Source organism: Kryptolebias marmoratus, linkage group LG2 (assembly GCF_001649575.2).
Source record: "Kryptolebias marmoratus isolate JLee-2015 linkage group LG2, ASM164957v2, whole genome shotgun sequence".
NCBI classification, from domain to species: domain Eukaryota; kingdom Metazoa; phylum Chordata; class Actinopteri; order Cyprinodontiformes; family Rivulidae; genus Kryptolebias; species Kryptolebias marmoratus.
The window spans coordinates 8,190,061-8,212,772 of record NC_051431.1 but is presented as its reverse complement, the minus strand read 5'-3'; the positions used below and the strand labels follow the sequence as shown (position 1 = coordinate 8,212,772).

Sequence of the window (22,712 nt, the reverse complement as noted above, 5' to 3'; positions counted from 1 at the left end):
TAGTTCACAGCATGCAGTAGACACATTATTAGTATAATGCTCATGTGTTTACAGTCTCCAGTTGAACAGAGTGCTGTGTGTTTTTACCCATATGGTTTTGCCCATGGGATCCCAAGCAGGCTTGTTGTTGACGGGTCACTGAAAGTCTACTGAGGCCTTGAACTGCACTTCCCTCAAAAATCTAAATCAGCAGCAGAGAGCAAGCCTCTCAAACGATTAGCTGTAACAGATCCAGAGGTTGTTGTTGTTTTGTTTTGTTTTGTTTTTTGTCTTTTTGCAAGAAACAAACAGAGAATTGTTCTACAATTCTCAAAAGCCGCAAAATGTGGCTCCGCCAGACTGGAATTTCACAAGATCACTGTAAAGAAATTTGAAAAAAATATACTAAGGCATCAGTTATATTGACATCTTTTACCAAAACCTGTTGTTGCTGTTGTTGTTTGAAAAGTGCTTCCTCGTTTCTTACTCAATCCCAGGATTTTATCAAAAAACAACAATATGTGAAAAAAAATCTGTGCATTGTTATACTTAAACACCAAACAGCATCAATTTCAGTATTAAGACCTCAAAAGAGATATCCATGTGTAGCAGCATAGAATGATGGAATTAGTTCACAACTTAGTGAAGATGGTGTCAATCTATTTTGTTAAGTTCATTAATAACATCTATAAAGAACTGTAAAAAAAAGTCTTGGATGTGCTCACCTATGGTAGAACTGCATAATGCAACTTAAAGGCTCAGAGAATCCTTAACAAATTTGGTTTTACACATGACAGTAAAAAAGCAGTATTGTGTGGTCATAATCTTTGAACATTTGAGTATTTTTTTCTTTTCTTTTACAGACACGATTCTGTAATCACCTCACTGAATCTATACAGACAAACTAAATATTTGCCATACAAAAATATAAAAAAAAACAACAAAACTATAATCAACCTAGGAACACTGCTGCTCTTTCTTAATCAGGCTTAATCTTTATTAATATCAATTTTTATGACACTGTTGAAAAAGCACCATGGTGGTATAGTTGTGCATCAATGTTCATCAAAACCTTGAAAAGTGGATCTTTTACATCTCCAAATAGTCAAACTGAATGTTGCTAAATTAGAGGTGATAATATGCTTATCTTAATCTTTTTAAATTGGGATACCAGAAAACAGATTCGTAACAACTATTCTTTTCTAAAAACAATTAAAAAGTTGTAAATGGTAATGTTAAATAAATGTTTTAAAAACTGTGTATGACACAAGACATCATGTGATAAAGCTACCTTCTAATGACCAAGTCAGGTGTATGTTTTATGAATTTCTGGAATCGAATACAAATTTGAATTTATAGTCCTAATTTCTTCACAAACTGTGGTACCATATATTTTGCAAACCTCTATATTACAAAAAGGAGTCATGGTGAGCCATAAAAGTTACAACACAACAAAGAATGCTCTCACATTTTGTTTTATTGTTTAAAGTTAGAACAAAAAGGCATCTGTTTTTTTGTTTTTTCACTTGATTACAAACACATGTTTTTCATCCTTTTCCTCGTAAGTAAAACAAGTATCCTAGAAAAAGTAAAAACAAAAGTTTATTTTCAGGGTAAAGTACAAAAATGTATTAAAAGAAAAAAAGTTTGTTGACGTTCTTATGGATTTACAGTGTAAAAGCATTAACCAATCAAATTTTAGGCTTTTATTTTGAAAAAAACAAAACAGTTTCCGGAAAATCAGAAGACACACCTCCGCTATGACGTCAGAGAAAGTGCGGAAGTAGATTAGCTGCCATTCGCACATGGTGAATATGGCAGCAAATGGAGAAAAACAACAGGGCCACAGACCCGGTATATACAAACAGAAGAATAAAGAGCACAAACATGGTAAACACCGGGCGAAAGGGGAAATTGAGAGAGAAAACAAAGGTAAGTCACGATAAATTATTATTTAGCTTAGCTTGTGACTCTTTTTGCGTCTGGAAACACGTGTGCTCAATAAAAGCTTAGAGAGGTTGGATATGGTTTGTGCAAATTGTGTTTTTTGTGTTAAAGCACACCTTTTTCTGTAAGCTATTTCATGAACGTCATGTTTAAGGATTTTTTTTAAACGAATTGATTGTATTTCTGTATAAAGGACAGATAAGCTCATTGCTGAGATGAATTGACATAATGCACAGCACTCATTTGGTAAAATCATAAGCTGAGCACATCAGTGTAAATAGATTTTGTCACCTGTCAGGCACAATGGTGGATGGGGTGATGTTATGACAATTTCTTTCCAGTCACAGAACCTAATATTAGTAATCATGAACTTTGTGTACCTATATATATATATACACACTAATGTGTAGATGTGCATTTCTATTTATTATAGGTGCATAGTGTTTTTTTTTTCATCTCAACCTTTCTGTATTGAGCTGCAGTAACGTGCAAATTTCTCCCATTGTAGGATCAATAAAGTTTATCTTATCTTATTCTCCAATCAAATGTGAGACCACCTGGTAGCAAAATCTTGGCTTAAGTTTGATCACAAAACAACGATCACAACAATAAATCTACAATCAAATACAATATATAAGAATCATACAGCTACAGTCGCCCTTAATTTGTTGAAAAAAAGTGTAGTGCAATTTATTTTATATTGCATTTATCTTATTGTAGAACCTGCATAAAACTTGATCATGTTTTCTAGATGCTGGGATGTAAACCCCAACAACTGAGAGTACTAGAATAGGGTATATTATTATTTTATTTATTACGTTTTAACACATTCAGTTTTTGAACATGTAATAATCTCATTAACAACAAAAAGAGAAAAAAAATGCAGTAATCTATTTTTTGTTGACCTGACTCACAGGGAGAGTGTCAGTGACGACGCTTACCAAAAAACAGAGGAAGGAGCAAAAGAAGTTGGACAGAAGACACACAGCAAACCAGATACGCAAAAATAAGAAAGACATGGTACGTTTTATATTACTTTAGTTACAGTATTATAATATTCCTGTTTGATGTTGCAGTTCTCATGCCTCTCGCTCCTTTAGGTCCTGACAGAAAAGCGTCGTCTGGGCACCAGGGACGGTCCTCCACATTTGGTGGTTGTGGTTTCCCTGCATGCTGGAGCTGATGCTGCAGCTGTTACCAAACTGCTACGTGGAAAAGGTGCCGGGGGCATTGTGCATCAAGAGCAATGCATCAGTGGTGTCAGTGACAGCTTTGGACTGATTCTGCCTCGCTTTAAACAAAGGTTCATGTTTCTAAACATGAGCACAGGTAAGTTTGTCGAATGCATGATAGCTGTTGTTTTAATGGAAGTCAAACGAGTTCAGTCAGAGAAATGAAATGGCTATATGTTTAACCCTGTGGTAGATTTTTTTTTACCCTGAAGCTGCTGTTTCTTTCTTTGGATAGCTGACATGCACTCCCTGTTGGATGTGACGAAGGCTGCAGATAGTCTTGTGTTTGTGCTGGACTCTACTGAAGGCTGGGACACCTATGGAGACCATTGTCTCTCCTGTCTCTTTGCTCAGGGCCTCCCTAGCCATGGTGAGTTTAAATTTGGACCAAATATGTGATTTTTCAAAACTCTACACTGACACAGTTAATTTTCTGATCTGTCCCCTTTCTCTTAAATTTCCTCACCCCCCCGTAGCGCTGGTTTGTCAGGGTGTGTCTACCATTCCTGTGAAGAAGAGAGTCGAATCCAGAAGAGCATTGTTAAAGATCACGGAAGTTAGGTTCCCTGATGCCCGTCTTTTCCCCCTGGACTCAGAACAGGATGCCACCCTTCTTCTCAGACACCTTGGCAGTCAGAAACAAAGAAAGCTGGGGTTCCGTTCCAGACGTTCCCATCTTGTAGCACAACACGTCACTTTTACACCCAACAGCCCTTCTGAGGAGACGGGCGGTGGGCCCACTGGTCTGGGCACTCTCCGTGTCTCCGGGTACGTCCGTGGCCGGGCTCTGCAGGTTGACAGACTTGTGCACATCACCGGGCATGGAGACTTTCAGCTCAGTCAGGTGGATGCTCCACCAGACCCTCTTCCTCTCAACTTAACAACAGCCAGAACGAGAAAGCCGGGCAAAGGAGGTGACTTTGAAATGCAGGTGAGCGTTTTCCTGTTTTTGTAGTTGAAGTTAATGCTTACAAAGAACTTCAGAGTGCAACCAAAACCCATAAACATCTGAATATTTTAAGGCAAAAACATGGGGAGGGATGCTTGAATAGTGTTGGTAATTAATGATCAATTAAGGCAAACTGTCTGATTCCTTGGAAGGCAAATTAGCCCTGTGCGTGTGTGTTTGTCACTGGGTTTTTACCACTCTCTGCTTTTAGAATTGACCATGCAGCTAGATGAATATCTTCCCATTTATCTCATCATCTTTGTGTGCCGCAGGATGGGGGTGAAAATGAGGTTCCGATCCGGGTGCTCATGAAAGCAGACCCTGCCTGCCAGGAGAGTCTGCAATCAGAGGCCGAGGTGGACCCGATGGATGGGGAGCAGACCTGGCCAACAGAAACAGAACTGATGGAAGCAGAAGGTGAACGAATCAAATCTACACAACATTTTGAGATGATAGAAACATGGAAGGAAATGAAGTCTCACTCTTGTCAAAACAGTTTAAGCTAATGTAATGAAATAAAACATGTCATCGATCTAATATGTCACCTTGGCAGTCCCCAGAGTTGCTGAAAACAAATAAAATAGTCGTTTCTAGAGGTAAATGTTTTAACTTGCCACAAAAATATCAAATGAATAACTTTTATTGGCTGTTTTCTGTTTGTTGTTCAGAGGCCAGAAAGAATAAGCGAATGATGAAAGTCCCCAAAGGAACATCAGACTACCAGGCCACGTGGATCGTCGATGAAGAGGAGAACGATGACAGAGATGAAGAAAGCAGTGATGATGATGATGATGATGACATAATGGATGAAGTCATGGATCAAGGCGATGAGGATGACTCTCAGGTACATACTGAAGACTTTTACAGACGATAGTGAGAAAAGATCAAATTAGTTGCAAATCACAAAATCTCATTTTGTAATTTTTATCTGTACAACTGTCACAAAACCCTCCCAATGAGTTAGATTCAAACAGCATGATAATGACTACCTATTTAATTTATTTTTTCTGTCAACCTGAACGCACCTTGAGGCTGCGTGTGTTTCTTTGCACCTTGTTGTTATAGCAACAGTGCTGCTAATGTTAGCCATTGTAATGAATTGGAGGATGATGAGGACAGTAATCTGTGCAGAAGCCTTGAAGCATCTGCGGTTCGAGCGCTGGAATGATGCATACGTGACCCACGGTTAGTGCACCTAGCTGCCGAGAGGCACTGTTTGTTTTCTCTGCGTCTGTCTCCCGCCTGCAGTGCCAGGCTGCTCACCACACCACAACAATAGTGTTTGGAGGCTCGAGTCCCGAGAGAAGCCTCCTGTCTTCCTGTCTTGTGAACAGAACTTCCTGTCTGGACGAAGGGAGGGGGTCAGCCATTTATTTATTTCCAGCTCTGCTTGAAAAGGCGTCCGGGGGGGGGCTCTCCTTATGAAACGGGTTCATTAGGATTTGTAATTGTTAATCGCATGCATTTGATGTTGAGGTTAGCGCACAGAAATACGTATTTGGGAGATGGTAACAATAGGGGAACGGTTACTTCAAATGATAATGATTATTATTATTGCAGCATGGATGTTGGAGAGGTTGTGAATCCATCCCACACTGCGTGCTTTCCGCTCTTGTGTCTGGCTTCTCCTGTAATTTGCCAGGCGAGCGACCACTGTGTAGCATGTCCTCTTTGAAGGATCGTTTCCTCACATAAATCAATCGCAAGTGGAAGTTGAATTTCTCGATGCTGCGATAAGGAAGGATGTCCTGCCCTGTCCTTACTTTCCACACTTGGCAAAGCACCACATTTAAATGTATGCAAAGCAGGGATTCCCGTAGGTTGAGGTCTGGGAAAGTCTTATCTTGTTCACACATGCAGACGCAGATGCTATTATTACATTTTGACAATAAACAAACACACTCCCTAAGGAAAAGCTCGTATGCCAAAATGCGTCAGAGATTTATAGGTCAACATGACCACGCGGTGAAAATTAAGGCATTTTATTAGACTGTGCCTTGAAGTTTTCTGACTTTCAAGTCTATGCCTGTCCCTTCTAAAGAGCACCTCAAACAAATCCACTCTGGAGGAACCGCTCCTACACAAACAACATGTTTGAATAAACAAACACAGTTTGTTTATTGCCTCTGAGTTGGTCTTGGTTATGTTTGGTGTTATTACAATTACAGTTTCTATACTTGGAATGTTTCTGAATGCATTTCTGTTTACAGCGTGCATGTTTATCAAATACTGAGGCTAAAATTCAGAAATGAATACTGGAAACAACAGCAACAACACACTCCTCAGTGTATTTTGGTCCACTACTGGTTGTAGAAATTAATTTAAGTTTTGAGGTTTTTATTTTCATTCAGAATGATTAAAACTGCATTTTGTTGATAATATTATGTCACAGTGTTGAACTGTATGTGCAACTGCATGGTATTATAAGTAGATGTGAAGTTTCTTTTAAAACATGTTTGAATTTTCTCAAATTTGGTCCAAAAAAAGTTGGTACCAGTTATTTTTTTTAAGCTATCTTGGTTTGAGTCATGCATTCAGCTTGCAGAAATTAAAAGCAGTGTAAAGCAAATTTTAACACTGACGTAACTTTCCGACTTGTAAAACACAAGTCATAATAAAGTTGTAATTTGGTAATCTTCTATAACCAGAACATCTCTGTCTGTTGCCACTTGAAGGTCAACATTAAGCTAAAAACACCACGAACATTACAGTGTGGTGTTACAATTAAAACCACTAAAACTACAGGCTGAAGTGCGCTGCAGCAACACAGACAACAACTTCAAATAGTAGCTTCGAGCATATTTCTTTTTTTTTTTCCCAGAATGGCCAGTCTCTTAAGCAATATCCTTTTTAAAATGGTCTTTATAGTGACCAGATCTTTGTCCTTTATTCCTGGAGACTCCTCAGCCTCAAAAATGAATCTTTCCTTGTCCATGTTTTCATCTTTGATATGAAATGATGTTATAACTACACAAAAGGAGGCTCGTGTTCTTTAACAGTTTTTTTTGTGTTGAGCTTCTGATGCTACATGGGAGGAAATCAGAATACCCCAGCAGTAATAGGTTGAATCTTCTGGTTGGAGTATACAACATTAGAAAAAGTAGTGGTTGAGCATTATTACACAATGTGTTTCTCAAATGAAGACTATATACACCTGTTAAAATATGTTCACTACATAGCAAAAACACAAAAGCAAGAGTTTTGATTGTCCCCTATATAGCATGGTTTAAATCAGAAGTTGGGAGGTGAAATGGAAAAAGGCTGGATAAGTCTACTCTGTGTTAGTCCTGTGCTGCAGCACTTTGCATATCAGAACAACTCAGAGATATTTTGAGATCTCAGCGGCTGTAAGCAAAGTGATATGTTTGTGGTATTCAAATGTTTTAAGTAGGTTCTTCAGACACTCAATTAAGTATTCTAACACCATTTTTTTATTCATAAAATGCTCCATTTATGATGATGATGGGGAAATAAAGTAGTTCTTGTTATTCACACAATGAAGGGGAGAAAAATGCTTTTTTTTATTGTCATTTTTGGTCACTTCAATCAAAGTGTTTACAGTGAGAGAGCTGGTTGTATTTTTATTCCGACTTCGATTAGCAGGATGTGCTCAGAATGTTGGGATATTTCATCAGACATGCATCACTTCCTCTCTTTAGGAGCCTGATTCATGCTGTGCTTCAGATGAGGAAGACTGTGAGGAGGAGGAAGAGGAGGTGTGCTCCACAGAGCGAGCTGGGGCAGATCAGCGCTACGATGAGCACATGGATGAAGCAGCAGAAGAAGAAGGCCTGCGACGCCACAGAGAGGCTCGATCCCATGCGATGTTTCCTGATGAGGTGGACACGCCCATGGGCACGGCTGCTAGAATGAGGTACTTTTGTGGTTTGAGCGCTGCCAATGACGTCAGAATCATCACCGTTCGTGTTATATTTATGTTTTCATTCCCAGGTTCCAGCGCTACAGGGGCCTGAAGAGTTTCCGGTCCTCACCGTGGGACCCCATGGAGAACTTACCTCTCGACTATTCACGCATTTTCCAGTTCCAGAGTTTTGAACGCACTCGTCGACGCATCCTGGCAGAGGCTGCAGCTGAGGAGGAGGGAGCAATGGTATTAAACAAAAGCAACTTTATCAGCAATAAAATTCTTGTTGGATATTTGAAGCTTCTATCCCACTTTCACCTCTCCGTTTCAGGTTGGCTGGTTTGTCACGCTGCACGTCGTCGACGTTCCGTCCTCTGTGATGGAGAGCGTCCAGTCTGGCAAACCTCTGCTGCTGGTGTCTCTCCTGCCTCATGAGCAGAAGGTATTATTATCTCCAAACCTCCGTTAGGTGCACCGTCTCACACACACACACACACGCCGCACATTATTTTTGTGACAGGCCTTTTCGGGTCTCATTATTTTTCTTACTGTGAACAGATGTCAGTGATGCACGTCCTGGTGAGGAGACACCCCAGCAACACCGAGCCAATCAAATCCAAAGAAGAGCTTGTGTTTCACTGTGGATTTCGGAGATTCCGGGCCTCGCCTATATTCTCTCAGCACACATCAGGTAGAACATCTGTTATTCGAGAATCTTGTTTTCAGTGATTTTACAGTTGGTGTTGTCTTCTTGCAATAAAATTCTGATCCTTTTTCTGGGCATGTCCCAAAGTCCTAATACAGAACATATCCAAATGAATGGCCTAGCATTCTTTGAAGGCACGCAAATGGCCCACCACCTTTCACGCCAGAGTTTTAGACTAAGCTCATCTTATGTTGAGAAGGAGGGGAGTTAAAGCTTGCAAACGTTATAAACAATCTCATGTGATCTGTTAGTGCTTAAAGTATGTTTTGAGAGTGACCCTCAGCTACTACCACACCAAATTTTAGCTCAGTAGCTGTAAAATTGATTGAATTGAGTCATTTTGTAGCCATGACTGAGGCAGCCATCTTGAATTGAGTTGACTTCAAAAGATGAGCTGTAGATGTACACTCAAAGATATTTTACTGATGCTACAGAAAAACGTGCACATGCACACACACACACACAGATTGAGACAAAAATATTATCACCTTCAACATGGGCAGTTACAAAATGTTATTCAACAACATCAGTCAAAATTTAATTTTCTGCATTTCATGTGGGGGTAAAAATAGAAGTCCAATCAGATTTTTTTGGCTATGGAGAACAAATCCCTTATTGAGTGTGTGTTACTGTTGTTCTGCAGCGGATAAGCATAAGATGGAGCGCTTCCTCAGGCCAGATGCCCCCACCGTGGTGTCAGTGTACGCCCCCATCACCTTCCCTCCTGCAGGAGTGCTGCTCTTCAAACAGAGGAACGATGGTCAGGTTTTAAGTTGTTTATTTTTATAATTTTTTAAAAATATGCTTTCACGTTCTGCCCTGGCATTTGAGCTCGTTCTTCATTTTATGCCGTCATAGGCGTCCAGGACCTGGTGGCGACGGGCAGTCTGCTCAGCTGTGACCCTCAGCGCGTTGTGCTCAAGAGGATCGTGCTGAGTGGTCACCCGTTTAAAATTAACCGGCGTTCAGCTGTTGTTCGTTACATGTTCTTTAACAGGGGTGAGAGGATGTGCTTTCTTTACTGGGGTTAACAGAATCCTGTGCGACTCGGGCAAGACTTTAATCCTCTTCTGTTCGTTTCCGTGACAGATGACATCATGTGGTTCAAACCCGTGGAGCTGAGGACAAAATGGGGTCGGAGGGGCCACATCAAGGAGGCTTTAGGTAAGGAAACTGGAAAGCAAATCTGATTTTCTGCTGCTTCTTTAAACAATAGCCTTCCTGTGTGAGGTTTAATTGTTTTTCTTTAACATTTTCAGGAACACACGGTCACATGAAGTGTGTTTTTGATAACCAGCTGCGCTCTCAAGACACTGTTCTGATGAATTTGTACAAGAGGGTGTATCCTCGCTGGACGTATGACCCATTTGTGCCCTCACAGTTACCTTGGTTCAAGAAGGAGGTTACGGTTGAATTTGATGACTTGGACATGGAATAGTGAGAGAGTGACACAGCAGTTTGAGAGAAACAAGACGTGTATTCAGCTAAACATAATAACATGACACTTTTCAATAAATATATTAAATATTTGAGAAAATATAAAATCATAGTATTTTCTGTTTAATTGTTCACCACATTCTGCGTTGCTTCAACTTCCTGCTAAGTTTGCTTTGGCCACTAGATGGCAGTCATGAATAGGTAATAATAATATTGCGTTACTAACCATCATCAGAAAAGGTTTAAAAAAAAGACAGCTTCCAATAAACAAAACACGGTTCACATTAAGTACTTAATGATTAAACAACTCCAAGTGCTGTTACCACAACTTGTAATAATTCTAACATCCATTCGTGCATCATTTGCTTTCTTTGAAGTCAAGCTCGTGTTGCCAAATTCCTGAATCTGCATTAAAATGTAAGAATGAGAACAAAATAATTATGTAGATGAGGTTATATTTGAGGAAGTGTAATCATGGACCAGGAACTCCCATGTTGTACTTCAAGCGCAGCGTCTTGTCTGCAATCTATCAACGAATTATTTTTCTGAATTTGGACAAATAACAGCTGTCAGGTTTATTTATATATCTTTTATCGCAAACATGCTTCAGTGGACTTTACTTTAAAAAAAAAGGCTATCAGGATGTAATAAATCACTAGCTCCAGAGTGTGTTTAATACATCAAACTACAATAGACCAAAATACAAGATTAGCCATTTAAGCTGTTTCAAAATAAATGGTAATGCCAACATTACATCAGCGATAAGGGCGGGAGAAAATAACTGTTAACGTAATTTTTTTTTTTTTTTCCACACACTCTCTGTAAGTAGAGTTTACCACATTATGGACATTAAAAATCTAGATGTTTTTTTGCTTCCTATCAGCAGTTTTACACACATGGCTTTTTGTTTCTCCGCGGTGGTCTCACCCTGACCTATAGCACTCTTCTCCGATCCATTCAACACACACACTCTCAGATCACGACCTCACTGTTGTTTTGAAACCCAAGCTGAAGTACTCCACAATTTTGTGTCCTTTCCTGCCCTGTACTTTTTTTTTTTTTGCTTAGAAAAACACTGATTTATGACATGCAATATTTATCATAAAAACTGAGCCCTTGCATGCCTGCAGCAACATGATTCATCCCCCGGACTGTGAATCAGGACTGCACCACAGAGACATGCCAATATGTCTGGGAAACCAGAAGGTGAAGACTTTGGGGATGGAGAGGAGAACGGGATCCAAGAAAAGGAGGAGAGCTAAAGTTCACGCTGTTCATTTTTATTTGATTACAGTGGAAGAAGGGGAAAAAAAAGATAATAGAATCGAGAAAGACAAATGTCTACACTGCACATAGGGGGCAAGTTGGGAGCTCTGGACTGTTTTGTTGTTAACACTCAATTTATTTCCCTTTACTTTTTGCTTCTTTTTTTTTTTAAAGTAACTAATGTGTTGAAGAAATCTTGTAAAGACTGATGGGGAGGGATATGGGTGAGGGGTCTCAGAGCCCCCCCTTGTGTTTCTTCAGTAACACTAAAAATTGGAGCTGAATTTAGATTTCATACTTTACATTTTTCCTGACACTATCAATTTAAAAGAGATAAATATTTAGCTGCTTTGGGACCAACAGCGACGTGGTAAGACTGACTCCAGCCCATAAGTGAAGTGTGTGTTTGGCACACGCTATCGTCAGAGGACACAAACGCCGGTGACTTAGTGCTGTTTGGATCAGGAATGTCTTGTGGTTCCCAGCTCACTGCCACCACACTTAGCTGGCTCTCCCCGAAGATATAATGGGTGAGAGATTTTTCCATTGGATGTGGATAAAGAAGCGGAAGGAGAAAAAAAAGGGGGGGCAGGGGAGCGGAGGGAGAGATAAGGGAAGATGCTCCGAATGAATAAAACCAGAAGTGCAGGGAGGACACAGTGAAAAGAATGTGGAAAGGGGGGGGTTTGCAGACTTACTAAATTAAAATAAAACGCTAGTGGGTGAGAAAGGGTGACAGAGAGTGAAATAGATGAGTGCGAGGCAGTGTGGGTGAGGGAGTAGGAGAGTGAGAGTGGCTGGCGTTTATGGATTGCAGATGTGGCGCACTGGGGATTTGGCAGGGGCCTTACGTGCCTGATTCCTGCACCGGCTGGGTGGCACCGGGGTGAGAGGGAGGTCACTGCACCGCAGCACACAGCCCATAAAACACAGACTGGTGAGGGGGAGAAGAGAGAGGGAATAGACCTCAAATGCAACCCAGGACTCAAGGCCAGGAAGGGTGGGCAGATTACAATTTGGGTTCAGTCATACACAGCAGATCTGGACCTCCTGCATGTTTAATCAGGCTACCAGTAAAGCCATAGGTTAACACAAAACAACACAAAGCTGATAAGCTTTTCTCACATTTAAAGGATGAGCCTTCTGCAGGCACAGCCATGACAAATTGCACCATCCTCACTCTTACAAGAAAACTTTCCATTTCTGCACTTATTAAAGCTGACTTATTACAAGTGCTTTTGACATCTAAAATGAAGCAATTCGGCCAAGGTGTTATCTATTCATGTGCTATTAATTTTTAAATCCTCAGTGAATGGTGAAATAATACCACAGAAATTGATTTCAGAAAAGAACATTATATGAGAAGTACATTTTTTGCCACTTGCCATGCATTAACAGCGGTGTGAGAATAAATGTAGTCACTGCAAATGGCTGAGTCCAAGGAAGTAGAGTGCTACCTCAAAGTATGTGTACAAAAAGGTTTTTAATATTTTCATTTAATCTATGTATACGAGACAAACTTTAAAAGGGATAGTTCGGTCATTTTCAAGTGATGTTCTGTTCTATAGTTATCAGTAGTTAGTACCTTATCAACAGTGACATCAGTCATGGAGAAGTGAGAATAGAGAAGAAGGTAAAAGTCTTTGTCTAGACTAATGGATAGTCAAACAAGTGTTTTTTTTAACTTATAAAATAACTTTTCCTCACAAACTACACACCAGTGTAAAAGAGCACTACCTTAGCTAATATTAAACCTCTAAACTTTTTTTTTGTTTAGTTTAATATAACCGTCTATGCTCTGCACACATACATTTGTACATTTCACACCAGTATGTTGTTTTTGAGAAAAAGTTGTTTTATAACCCCCTCAGAATAATATAAAACAGGCTAGTCATTAGCCCAGCCTAGAGGAAGACTTGCCCTTTTCTCCATGCTCCATGCTTTATGACTGATGTCATGGTTGTTAAGGTACTGTTAATAACTGTTTGACAGATCATCACTTCAAAAATTACCCGACTATCCCTTTAACCCTCCTGAAGCTCTCAAAAGAGAGCGAGACAAAGAGAGGTAGAGAAGCTCTTGTAAGGCCATGGGAGGGTTTAAACTTTGACCTTGATTGGCACTGTTGGGTCCATTTATACTGAGGTAAAAAAAAATCACAACAAATTCATGCAAAGTTTCTGTTTCATCACACTCATCCTTTTTAGTTCACATTTCCTCTCCTTTTCTTTTGTATATGCCCCCAAAAATAGGACCCAAAAAGTCACTAAGTGACTGGGTTAGCATAAAGATTTGATCAGATTTGTACGGAAATGATATTTGTGGCTGCCTGTGGTCTTCCCAGTCACCTGAGGTCAACCCAGTTGAACACCTGTGAGATTTTGCACCGACTTGTTAGACACCAGTCTTCACTTCATCATTAAAACATTAAATGCTGGAATATCTGAAATAGTTTTCTGGCACATGGTAACCAAACACCTTAGTTTTGTTTCCTTTAATTTGCCACCTATCTTTTTAACACTTTCAAGCAACTTCAGGGGATCCCTGTAGATTTAGAGCATCAATCAATCATTGTGTAACCGCTGAAAGATTCTCCAATATGTTATTGAAAAACTTAATCAAAGTGAAATCTAAATGAAGCAGCAGGAACCAGCTGCTGTGATGTGTTCAAAGGAAAGAAAATACTTCTGAAATATCCTTCAATTAACTCCATGTTGGCAAAAACATCAACGCATGAGCCTTTCATGGGCTAACACTGAAGGTATGTGTAACAATAAATTACAAAGTAGGTGATTTCTGACCATAATTCACCGTTAAGTTTCATTACTTTAACAAATCCAGAATATTATTCTTCTCAACCACAATCTGGACCTGCAGTGAGGAAGATTAGATGCTTTTAATCAGAATTGATCTTTTATTAAAACAACGGACTTGTCAGTTTGATTCAGGTAAGGTTTTTTTTTTTTCAATTTCTTTTTACTTTTGAATCATTTGCAAATTTGTTTATTATTAGCTTAAGTATTCCTAAAGTTTTGTAAGTGAAACTTATGAAAAGAGGCCACATTTTTTTTTGTTTAGCACTCGCTCCAAATGCCACCCGATGATGTGAATGTTGGAAAGAAATGTGTTGAAAAGTGGTTTTATATCGAAAGTGTACACATCTGAGTAAGAATAGGAAAAGTAGTTTACTTTTATCTTCAACATAGTTAAATATGAAACAATCCAGAGCTAAATTTATTTAAAAATTATCAAGTGAAAGCATACGATTTTAAAAGTTGAACAAGTGTCTAAATATATATATTTTTTACAAATATGAAACCTTGTGCCCTTAAAAAAGTAAAACTCATGAACATATTGTTTGCGCTCCCATTTCTGCCTGCAAATACTTAGTTTTGGCTCTGCCTTGTTTTTCTTTTGTTATATTCTTCTTCCCCTCTTTTGTTCCCCCTTCTCTCCCTCTCAGCCTGGTCCTGACTCCCTGGTTCCTGGGGCCTGGCCAAGCCCTGCGTCCCTGGAGGAGCCAGGGAGGAGGTGGAGAGGGGGTGCAGCCAGGGGGTGCAAAGATCAGCTCTGAAACCGCAGCTGCTTCAGCACCTATTTCCCTTGTTTCTGCTCTCCTCTAATGCCTTTTCTTATTGTCTGTCACTGACGAAAGGTTACTTGAGTTTGAAGGAGAGAGAGAGAGAAGCTGACTGCGTGAGTGGCTAACTGAGTGTTTATGTGTGTGCGTGTGTGCTGATCTGATTAAGAGCTGGATGGGTCGGTAGTGATGGTATGGAGACCAGGATCTCACAACAAAGCTCGCGAGTTCACGAAGAGAACAAAAGAGGGTGGGCTGAAGGGTGACAGACTGAAAACCTGGTGAGCAGATTGCCAGCGACTGGAAGGAAGATGATCTGCACGAGTTTTTCACATCACTGTGATAAAGGCATCCTAAGATACCTCAAACTTTGCACTGGGATTCTCAGAATCTTTGGACGAAAAGCACCGCAGCTGCACCTGCACGCAAAAAAAAAACAAAAAACACACAAACCCCAACAGGCCAGCAGTCCATGACCTGACATGTTAACAGATTACATCAAAATTCCCTTCAAGGTGTATCGCTCATTTGCTTCTCTGATTATCCAGGTGGGAATTAATTCTGAAAAAAGAAAGAAAAAAAAAATCAGCCTTCTCTGCTTTCACCCCATAATGGGCCTCCCAGAGTGCCTTTCTGATGACTTCACTTTGCAGAGACCTGACAAGCCAATCTCTCTGCTGCTGTATCATTCCCTTCTCGCTGCTTCCTGCCGTGGTGATGTCACACGCCATATGGTTTTCAGCAGTATCAATCCGGAAAAGTGATTTAGTCAATGGAGAGGAGAAACAGAGGGAAAGGACGAGGGCTCGAAGGGGGCACGACTTGGATGCACGATAAAACTAGTTTCACTCTTTCCCTTCTGTGCGCTGTGAGACACGAACGGGGAGATGAGGAGGTGGAAGTGGAGGTAGAGTGGGGAATGCTTCGCTTTGTGTGAGGCAAATGAGGAAAGACCAGGGAGCAGAGACCAAGCATCGGACAGCCATCTGCTGCACAGACGCTAACACATGCACAGAAAAACATACATTTTAAAATATTTAGATAGCTGAACCTAAGAGGGAAAGCTGTAAAACAAGGTCACTCTGCTTCCTATCCTGTTTAAGTATTTCTTATTTCAGTTTAGTGCAGATATTTGAGTATCAGTAAATACCTAACATGGTTGTAACTGATTATTTTGCTGACTCAATGGTACTGTGTGTGCAATGGTTTCTTGTCCACACACTTACTGTTTTGGTGTTATTGCTCTAGTTGGCAATGAAGACAATTGCTTGCAGCAGAAACACACACCTGCTCTGCACCTAATAGGGAGGCTGCAACTGTCTGCTAAATAAACAAGAACACACACAGACAGAAACGTCTGGTCTTTGGTGCTCTTTGACACTGAATCCTACTGCAGCGATGGAACAGCACATCATTTTTCCAAAATACATTCCCTCAATTTGACGATACGGGAGAATGTTTTTGCACTGCTGGGTGGAGATCTGATCTCTGCGAAGCCACAGCATCTGATTCAAATCATTTTCATACTAATCAGTGATCCCTGATTTTCTATGGAGGATCTGGACATCTGTCAAGACAACCATCATAGTCGGCAGTGAAACTTTTCTCTATGGGGACAAGAAATGGTCTAAGTAAATCATGCATCTCATGCTGAGCCACAGAACTGCATCACAGTGTTGATCAGGGGTTCAGATTTTTGTGCGACAGCCAGATCAAACAGCGGAGACTCAAATCAATGCTAAAAGAAGAGCAGATTCGTTGTCAAACAAGTTGTCAGTGTTCCAGAGTTTTTGGTCACATTAAATGACCTGTGATTTCTTAATTCTCGCAGAGCAAAGAAATGTTTAAACTTGGTGGCTTCATGACAACTGGACAAACTCCACCAGTTCAGGACGATTGTCAGGCTGAGCCTCATCAGTAGATCTGAACTTTGGGAGAATATTCGCTCAGATTTTTTATCTGTAGAGTTTGGTATGTGTACAGTGCAATTATCCAAAGAATGGTTCAGTTAATAGAACTTTTGATCCAGTCCTATAAAGGACTATAGTGAGCAATCAACCATAGACACTGCTTCAGCTCATGATATAGCTTCCTTTAATCCATCATTTGTACTGTGCAAAAGTCTTGAGTCATCCCAATTTTTTTTTAATTGCTTCCAAGAAGTCACATATTTTCCTAATCTTTCAAAGCATTATTGAGCAACATTTCTTCAGGCTTTCTAAAGGTCTTTCAAAGTTTTTGTTTTGTTTTAGTTTATATTGTTTTTATTTATTTTTTTAACTTTGGTGCTTTTTTAACTCATTTTCAGTCCAGTACCTGACCATTTTCAGAGGAATGTTTTATAGTTTGTTAAGCCACCTACATCTGACCTGTGACTCATTCATGCATAAAAAACTCTTAATCTCAAAGGATGAAACAATTTAGGAATTGACCAAATTAAACTTGGGAACTTTAGGAACCTTATTACAAGCGGCTTGTCATAAAACACAATTTGGTCTTTTTTTTAACAGTTCTACAAAAATAAAATTAAATAGTATTTTAACACAAACAAGGTGATTTTCAAAGAGCTTTTAGCTGAAAATTTAGCATACATAAAGGAGATATACATTTGCATTAATTCAGGGTGGTTTAAAATTTTTGCTTTATGTAAACTGGGATGCTAAATGTAACTTCTACTGAATCAATATAAAACTGATATTGCTTTAATTTTGGCAATAAAGTGAACTAACATTTAGTCCAAAAGCAATAAATGTTAAAATCCCAAATATATCTTTTTAAATATTTACATTTCTGCTTTCCGGAGGATGAAAATTTTAATTTATCATGTAAATTTCAATGACTACGTGTTGAACCATGCACTCAAACCTACAACAGCATTAAATCTCACTCAAATTAAGAAAAGATGAGCACATGGTTTGGAGTGAGTGTCCACAAACCACAAGCTGTTTTGCATTCATGCATGCTTCCCCTCTGTGACTTAAAAAAGTGAAGTATTTCTTATTTGGCATTAATCATGGCATGATAATTGTCCATCACCACCAGATGGGCAAACTAGAATAGCGACCAAATGCACACAACAACTCAACTCTTTTAAATGACATGCCTTGCACGCCTGTGCACTAAAGCTGTCAAAAAAGTGCTCATTACAATGAATTAAGAGAGGTCTGTGCGTAAATGTTGAGCCTACCATTCAATTTTTGGTGGTAAAGGGAATCTGAAGCTTGAGGGGTGTGTGTGTCTGGAATTGTGGGGGCGGTCACAGCAATCATCTGGAGATATGTGTGGCCCTGTCCTCTGGAAAGAAAGAAAGAAAGAAAGAAAGAAAGAAAGAAAGAAAGAAAGAAAGAAAGAAAGAAAGAAAGAAAGAAAGAAAGAAAGAAAGAAAGAAAGTAAAGAGGGATGATTGATGACAATGAACGAAAGAAAAGTGAAGGTGGTGTGGCTGTGAGAACGTGTGGGACATTTGTTTGAAGGTGATAAAATTTATTTTGGACTGTCCTGTCTATTGTTCAGTCCTGCTCTGTCTCTCTGCTGGCAGGCAGAAATGGAACAATAACTGAAAACCTACATGGAAACGAGGTGGTTTGGGCCTCGGAGACACGGTGACCCTGCAACATGTCTGATCACAGATGTCTGAAACATTTGGCTGCAGTCCTTTAAAATACTTAACCCTTCATATTCATCAAGATCCAGTGATATAAATGCCACCTGTAGAACCTGTGATTCTTGCTCTCGGACAAATGGTGGAGAAGGTGTGTGATTTAAAGTGTGACCAAAGGCTGTTAAGGGATTTCGCTGCTCAGCCTGCCTTATCTCCAGCTCTGGTCCCTGACTGAGAGCTGCTCTTTGGGAAAAGCGCAGGATGGACTCCCAGAGCTGCACTTAGAGCTCAGCTTTTGCGGCTTTAATTGAATAAATGCTTACAATCAGAAATTTAAAAGCTGTTTCAGTTCATCAGAAGTTCAGCACTTCAGGTTTGCCGTGCTCCAGATTACAGTATGTTAAATTGTGTTTTGACAGGCTGAAACTTAATGTCCAGCGCAGGCCTCGGGAGGCTGATTGATTAGTGAGATACAGTATGTCTGGGAAGACAACAGCTTCACCCAGAGACACGCAAAACTAAACAAATCAGGCAATACATCTATATTTATAAAAACGAAGAGTTTATGAAGCATTTCTACTTTTATTAGTCTGCAGTGAGGATGCAGACAGAAAATATGGGGTGAAAAAGAGGGCATAGCATGCAACACAGCCCTCAAGCTGGAATCAAATTGGGGACTTTTTGAGTCTGTGGCGGCTCTTTAATTATCTAAGATATAGTCTGCATGCACTGTTAGTCATATTTCAGCCATTTTATTTGTCTTCAGTTGTATTTGTTCATGGTGTGTGTTGGCGACTGGATGTCCTTCCACTGGATTCTAAAAGCTATTATGGTGCTCCAAACAGCATATGCCATTAAAAATGCATTTGCTTTTTGTGCTTTTATAATTTATTCATGTCGTATGGCTAAATTTTAACATCTGAAAAACTTTTAACTGGAGTTACGATGGTTTTAGAGCTTCGTAACAAACAATACTCTTTCAAAACCTAGAATTGCTCCATGTTATGATGGTAAAAACAGATACAAATATGTTTGACAAAAACAGATTTGACCCTGAATGGATTTATAGTCATTACATTTGGATTGGTTTTAAAATGCATCCTGTAAAGCATAAAGTCTATATTTGACTAATCCTTCATTTGGAAGGCAATTTTATCCCATTAGGCTCTAAAAGCCTCAGACTGATGGTGTTAAACATCACTTGCAGGCATGATTACGATATATCAAATCTGTCTAAATTCTTACATAAACAAATTCACCTGTCCAAAAGACTTGACCAGCAGCTCAATAAATCATTACACGCTTCCGTGGTTGGAAGAAGTTATTTTGGACCATGAATTGAAACACTCACATCCTTGATAGAAGATATCTATTCTTCTCCACAACTCTGCCTTTACCTCTGAGGTTATCATCAGTTCATCAAGGGAACATGGAAGTGAAAGACAATACCTTCCTCGACATCACCAGGCTCTTGGGGTGGATCGCACCATTTCAATGACACACGACCAGCACCTTGAACTCTCATAATTTGAAAAGGAAGAGACACTGTTTACTTTATGTGATTGTCAGCTGCTGTTGTGATCAAAACAGACATAAATAGGCCTCAGCCTGTTGAGTGTTTTTTCTGGATTAGATCGGCTGTGTGTCAAACAGAGTGATGGTCAAAGAATTAATTTCACTTGTTTCAATCTGGGGTTTGAAACGCCACTGGATTGGAGAGGAAACATTTGAATGTGAGGTTTGTCCCACACAATCAGTCCAGAGGCTGACGATTAAATATCAACTGGAGTTTATATTTACAAAAAGCTGGATGCAGTCCATGGACGAGATTAAAGGGATAGTTCAGATCTTTAGAAATTAAGTTCTGTGAAAAGGTCATAAACAATTAATATCTTACAGGATAGCTCTTTGAACAACCTCAGTTTGGAAAAAAATTCAAATTAGTTTTGATTGAACTGACATGCTGTTCCTGCTGGAAGTGCCCCAGGTTGCACCGGAAATGCTACAGTTGCTGCTGCTGCTTTTCGCACCTGCAAAAAACAATAGAAATATCTGTGTAGTGCAAAACTGAGACAGTGGTGTAAAGATTTATAAAATAGCCTTTGCATTTATAACAAGTAACATGGAGGTTCTTTGAAACTGGGTAGAAAAAGAAACCAAATTATGGTAACCAAGGAACCAGACTGAAGGCATGGTACATTTTATTGCAAGATTAAAATTGAACAAAATCACTAACAGCAAACACTGAAAGGTCAAAGCAATAAAAATAAAAAAGTGACTAAAAATTAGGTAACAAGGATGCCTAGGAGTCCCAAAGCTGATAAGACTTGATGGTTTTTAAAAGCAGTATTCAGTGGGAGCTAACAAACTGGTGGACCCCATTTATGGGCATCGCAGCTGGAAGAAGCAACCTTTTTTTTAACACTCCCTTTTCTTCACATAATTTGTCCACTTACCAGCCATCCCATTGGTTCCTTAGTCCTCAGCTGCCTCTCAACTGTGTCAGGTGTTTCTTATACTGTATATGAGTGAGTTTGAGCACAAGGTGAAGTAAAGACAAGTCATCGCTTCATCATTTAAATTAAAAGCAAATATAACCTGATTAACACAATAACATGCAAAAAACAATTAAAACTTTCACATGGGGACACAAACTTTTTTTTTGAAATGTTATAGATTTCAGTTGTTTTAAAATAACATCAATCCACTTTAAACTTTAACCAACTCAAATGAACTGTCAGTTCATCAATCTGGACAGAAATAAACTCTATTTCTCCGAACTGAGATCATTCAAAAACACATTTGCAAGAGGTAAGGTAATAATTGTTTATAACTTTTCCATAGAACCCCACTTCAAACGATCGGAAGTATCTTTAAAATGTTTTTGTTTTTTTATATTTTCAGAAAACAACAACAACAAAAACACCTGTCCAGGTTGTACCCCTCCTCTCACGCAATGACTGCTGGACTGACTGCATCAGCTCTCATGCAACCCAGAATAAAATAAAAAAAATGAGGGGGTACAGAAAATGGATGGATGGATTGTTTTCCTCAGTAGGTTTTGCTTTTAGCTCCACCTGTTCTCACTCACTAGTCACCTAGTTTATATAAGCTCCTTGGTGTCTGTCAGGTCCATGTTGTTTCTCTTTGTTTTGTCATTTCATCCCCCCTCCCATTAGAGTTTTCTTGGCTGATCCTGATGGCATGTACTGTAAACTGCCCTACATTTCGGGTTGTGTTTTTCTCACCTCATGACAGTGTAGGGGTACGTTAACTTGTACTACTTTATACTTTATAGAAAAAAACAAAACCTATTGCACTTCAGTGCATTTACTGCAGGATAAAAAACACTTAAATCAACTCAAACTCAACCATTGATTAATTTAGAGCAGGGGTGTCCAACCCTGGTCCTCGGGGGCCACTATCCTGCATGTTTTCCTTGTTTCCCTGCTCCAACATCAGTGGTTAAATCACCTCTTCTTGTTCTGCAGACGCCTGTTAATCACCCATTGATTCAAATCAGGTGTGTTGGAGCAGAGAAACAAGGAAAACATGCAGGATGGTGGCCCTCCAGGACCAGGATTGTCCACCCCAGAGTCAACACTTAAAGAAAAAAAAACTGCTGATAAGAAAGGAGCCACTTCTTAAAGAGCATGTTTTGATTTTTTTTTTTTTTTTTTGGAATACAGGACTTTTGCATAATAATCTTATTCACCTCCTGCTCATGAATCTCTAGAATACCCATGCACCTGAGCTAGTCTTAGTTGTAAATCTGCAGTATTTTTTTTTCCACATTCTGTCTAATTAGGCTACCCGTCGTATCGTCTCACAGCTAAATGTCACCACTCAAAACTCAGCCTTTTTTCACCCAGGGAAACTGGCCTCACGCAGCTCCTCTCTGGCATAGGACGTCCGGTCCGTCAGGCCCGTGGACTCGAGCCGCCGGTAGGTGTCGCTGCGCGCGTGCTCAGAGTCCGAGCCCGGCGGTGAGTTCGGTCCGATCGGACCCCAGCTCAGCCCGAAGTGTCAGATTGTGTCCGCTGTTAACACGTGAGAAATTCCGAGTGTGGAAGAGGCTGAAAGAAGAGGAAACTGAGAGGAGGGGAGGGTGGCGGTGGGGGTGGTGGGGGGCGGGAGGCATAATCACTCG

General features: G+C 39.8%; 1 protein-coding gene across 1 annotated transcript; it reads left to right on the top strand.

Moving 5' to 3' along the window:
* The first annotated feature begins 1,748 nt into the window (after positions 1-1,748).
* Positions 1,749-10,222, top strand: tsr1 (TSR1 ribosome maturation factor). The gene is made up of 15 exons (XM_017433779.3): positions 1,749-1,911; positions 2,843-2,946; positions 3,027-3,255; positions 3,394-3,528; positions 3,635-4,089; positions 4,380-4,524; positions 4,776-4,951; positions 7,767-7,981; positions 8,059-8,218; positions 8,304-8,414; positions 8,531-8,663; positions 9,322-9,438; positions 9,537-9,677; positions 9,768-9,842; positions 9,938-10,222. The coding sequence occupies exons 1-15, from the start codon at positions 1,785-1,787 to the stop codon at positions 10,114-10,116; spliced, it is 2,502 nt and encodes an 833-aa protein (XP_017289268.1). The 5' UTR covers positions 1,749-1,784; the 3' UTR covers positions 10,117-10,222.
* The last annotated feature ends 12,490 nt before the right edge of the window (positions 10,223-22,712 follow it).